Source organism: Myotis lucifugus, unplaced genomic scaffold (genome assembly GCF_000147115.1).
Source record: "Myotis lucifugus unplaced genomic scaffold, Myoluc2.0 scaffold_2, whole genome shotgun sequence".
NCBI lineage: Eukaryota > Metazoa > Chordata > Mammalia > Chiroptera > Vespertilionidae > Myotis > Myotis lucifugus.
In genome coordinates this window covers 32766031-32769668 of record NW_005871050.1, presented here as the reverse complement: position 1 = coordinate 32769668, position 3638 = coordinate 32766031, and the positions used below count along the sequence as shown (strand labels likewise).

General features: G+C 39.6%; 1 protein-coding gene across 1 annotated transcript; it reads right to left on the bottom strand.

Moving 5' to 3' along the window:
• Positions 1–2569: 2569 nt before the first annotated feature.
• On the bottom strand, positions 2570–3608 carry TCEAL9 (transcription elongation factor A like 9). The gene has a single exon (XM_006082302.3). It carries the CDS (start codon positions 3379–3381, stop codon positions 3067–3069), a length of 315 nt encoding a protein of 104 aa, XP_006082364.1. The 5' UTR covers positions 3382–3608; the 3' UTR covers positions 2570–3066.
• Between the last annotated feature and the right edge of the window lie 30 nt (positions 3609–3638).

Here is a 3638-nt window from a genome sequence, read left to right as displayed (position 1 = left end):
CCCTGAGGGGTCCAGGATTGAAGAGGGTGCAGGCCTGAGGGGACCACCACCCCTGTGCATGAATTTTTATGCACTGGGCCTCTATTTACTTTTAGTTTCTTACTTGATATTTTCATCCCTCATTCAGTTATTTAGGATTCATTCAAAAGCCTACGTATTTAATTAAAAACTAGGAAGAGTTACAAATGCCCTATTTGCACTCTACAGTATAATGAATTACTTGCTTTATTTAACTTGGAATTAGAAATCAAAACTTGTGATGTTAGGAAAGGCTTGCCATTCACATTAAGATTTATTGCACAGAGAAAACCATTATTGGGAGAGGCAATCCCGCCTTGGGTCCTCAGCATCCCTGCACATTCTAATTGGGTGTACCAAGAGGTAAGGCCTGATCACTCTTCACAGGCAAGCCATTTCTCAGAGTTGTGTTTGCAACAAGCAATGTCTTTTGCTGGACAGGAAGCAGGCTTGCTTCTGCGTACTAAGAAAGCTGTGAATTCTCCAAATTCAGGGTTTCTTCCCTGCAATACAATGCACTGCATGTAGAGGCATCCATCATGAGTCCTGTGCCATCCCATGGAACTTGTGGATCATGGATAACTGATACAAACCAGTATGAAACCCTGGCTACTACTTTTGCTGTAATAATGTGCATTGTCTCTGACCCAGGATTCTAGTGTCTTCTGACAGTATCCATTAACCACTAGCAGGTTAACCTATTAACTTTTAAGTAGGGTGAAATCTTAAATTGCACAGTTCTTGACAGGTATTTCCAGATATTTTCCTTAAGTCAATTATGCTAAGGCAATGTTTCCCACCAGGATGATTTGTACCATATCGTTATATACCATATGCTATTAATATTGTGTTCTACTTCATTATTGTCTTCAAATTGACTCATTTAATTTGAATACTTTTTTGAAAAGGAAAATTTACAATACCAGACTATATCTTAAACTACTATCATCATTTGCCTTAGACAGAGTGTTTATTAATACACATTCAAATAATACACAGATATTACAATTTAAAATATTTGTATATTATCTAAAATCATCTCCACCTACCACCAGGTCCTCTACTTTAACCCCAAGTTAGCTGATTATATCAGAATTGGACAGACTATCACAACCAAAGTTTTTAGTTAATGAATATTGAGGTCTTATCTCCTTCCCTATAAAAAGTTCTCACAAGCTCCCCGTGAAGAAAAAAAAAGGGGGGGGGGGAGGAAGTCTAGTGCTCTGACCTGCAATGGGGACAGTCGTCATGCTCCAGCTAAGTATGTCCAGGACTGCCTGGCCATCAGCCTAGGAGGGTCTGGTGCCTGCCGCAGGCGGGAGCAGAGAAGCCAAAGCCAGACAACCTGGAGATGAGTGTGGTTGGGTGGGTCCTTCTACATCCTCAAAGCACCAGGGGGATGGATTCATCCTGTCTGTAAAACTGCCACAGTGAGCCCCTGGACCCTCATCTTACTCCAGCCCGACCAGCATCCATCAGGCTGCTGCAAGCTTATGGAACAGTCTGGAGACATGAATTCCTCCCTCCCCAAAAGAAAGCATCACAGAGGAAAGATAAAATAAAACTGGCACAACAGTGAGCCGTAGACACATATATACATATGCAGATTTAGCTGAAAAGATACACCTTCTTATATAGCACTTTCATGTTTCCAGGTAAGGGTGGGAATATCCCCAAATCTGACTTGAACATCTCTTTACACTTTACACATGCGTAAGGGTATCTGTTGAACTGGTGAAGCGGGCCTGCCACTGATCTTCTGGAAGAGCTCACTCACATTAAGGAAATAAGAGTCCAGAAGACAAAACCAGAATTGTTAGACTCAGAGAAGCTCTAACGCGTAACATCTGTTATTCAGACTTATCTTCTGGTCCAACCCTCAAACAGACCCATCATGTCAGAGTCTTATGGGGAAGAGGGGGCCTGTGATTAAAACCCCATTTGCCAGGATATCTATATCATGGCCCAAATGGCCCTGCATGTCTAAATCGAGAAGGGCATTCTCCCCATTTCTGTAGAGGTCAGTCTGGGAATTCAGCCTACTGGGGGTTCTGAAGAAATGTGTTGGGCTTCACTATTTGAGAATTCCAAAATATCAGCAGCAGTAGGGGCCTGAAAGGTACAGAACCTGGATGAAGGGGCAGGAATATCCAATGTATATGGTAGTATCAAGGTGGCGGGTGGGCATTTGGGCAGGTATAGCAGGAGAGGAAGATAAAGTGGTGTCCACCTAACAGTTGGCTTGGATTTGTTCTTAAGTGCAGGTGAAAACTACTTTCTCTACCCTCCCAAATAGCTAAAACAAATCTCTTGGGAGTTGGGATCCTGCATGGACAGATGGGGAAAAATAATTGTCAGATATATCTCAGTCATTGCCTTATCTGGTCTTCACAAGATCCCTTAGAGATCATTATTATCTCTATTTTATAGATAAGAAAAGATATAAAACTCTGGTGGTAATTTGGAGTTCGTTTACATTTGCTTCTAAAATTCTGTCAACAAATATCAAGTGTCCCAATGCCTTTAGAAATAAACTGATAAGTGCTGTTGGTTACCTCTTTGTTATAAAATTTTTATTGTTTTTTTTAAACTTTTATTATTTTAACAATACATGGATATTCTAGGAATAAGGGAAAATACAAATAAGCAGAATTTTAAAAATCACTCATAATCCTACCACATAGTGATCTTTTTGTCTTTCATCCCTCACATGTTTTTTCTGTGTATATATGTATATACAAATGTATTCTTCCCTTTTAAAAATATGATATTCACATATTCCTTACTAACATTTTTTCATTTTGTATCCTGTCAGAAACCCCCTTTTGTATAAATGAGTCAAGCTCTCTCTCCTATTAAAATGCAGAAACTTGGAGATTGGTTCAAAATATGATAAACAATGAGATGCAGAAACAAGAGATTCATCTAAAACCACTAATAGCAACAAATTAAAAATAGAAAAATGGACAAAGGTTTATCAGGAAAATGTAAATCACAAGAAAGCTATATGGCAATGTTAATATCAGAAAAAATAAAAATCAAGGTAAGCTACATTAAATAAGGGTAAGGATGATTTCGATTAACCTTCCAACGCATCACTATAAGTTTGTTTCTTACTCTCCTTATCTCATCTAATTCATTCACTTCTCTAAACATATCATCCTTGCTTAAATGCCTGTTGTGTATATCTTCTTTAAATTCCTGGAGAGACTGAATCAGCCTTTCTCTAAAAGTTCCTTCTGTTTTTTCCTCCTCCTCTGGCTCTTCCTCCTCCTCTGGCTTTTCCTCAGATTTTGGCTCTTCCTCAAGCTTTGGTTCACTCTCATTTTCTGGTTTTCCTTCAATTTTTTGACAGGGTTTCATCTTGTGTCTGTCCTCTTCCTTCCTTTCCTTTGTTTTTTTCTGCTTATTCCTTTGAATATAATTACTTCTAGAAAGCAAGAAGGAGATGGTAAGTCAAAGGCTCTGGACCCGTGCTCTGGACAGAGATTTCAGCATTTGCTTTCTGTTTGTTTCTGAGCCATCATCAAATATCTTCCACCCGGAGACTCATTCAGCAATGACGGCTACCCTAAGACGGCCCCTCTCACTCTCTTCCATGCTCTCTTCCCTTTCGTCCC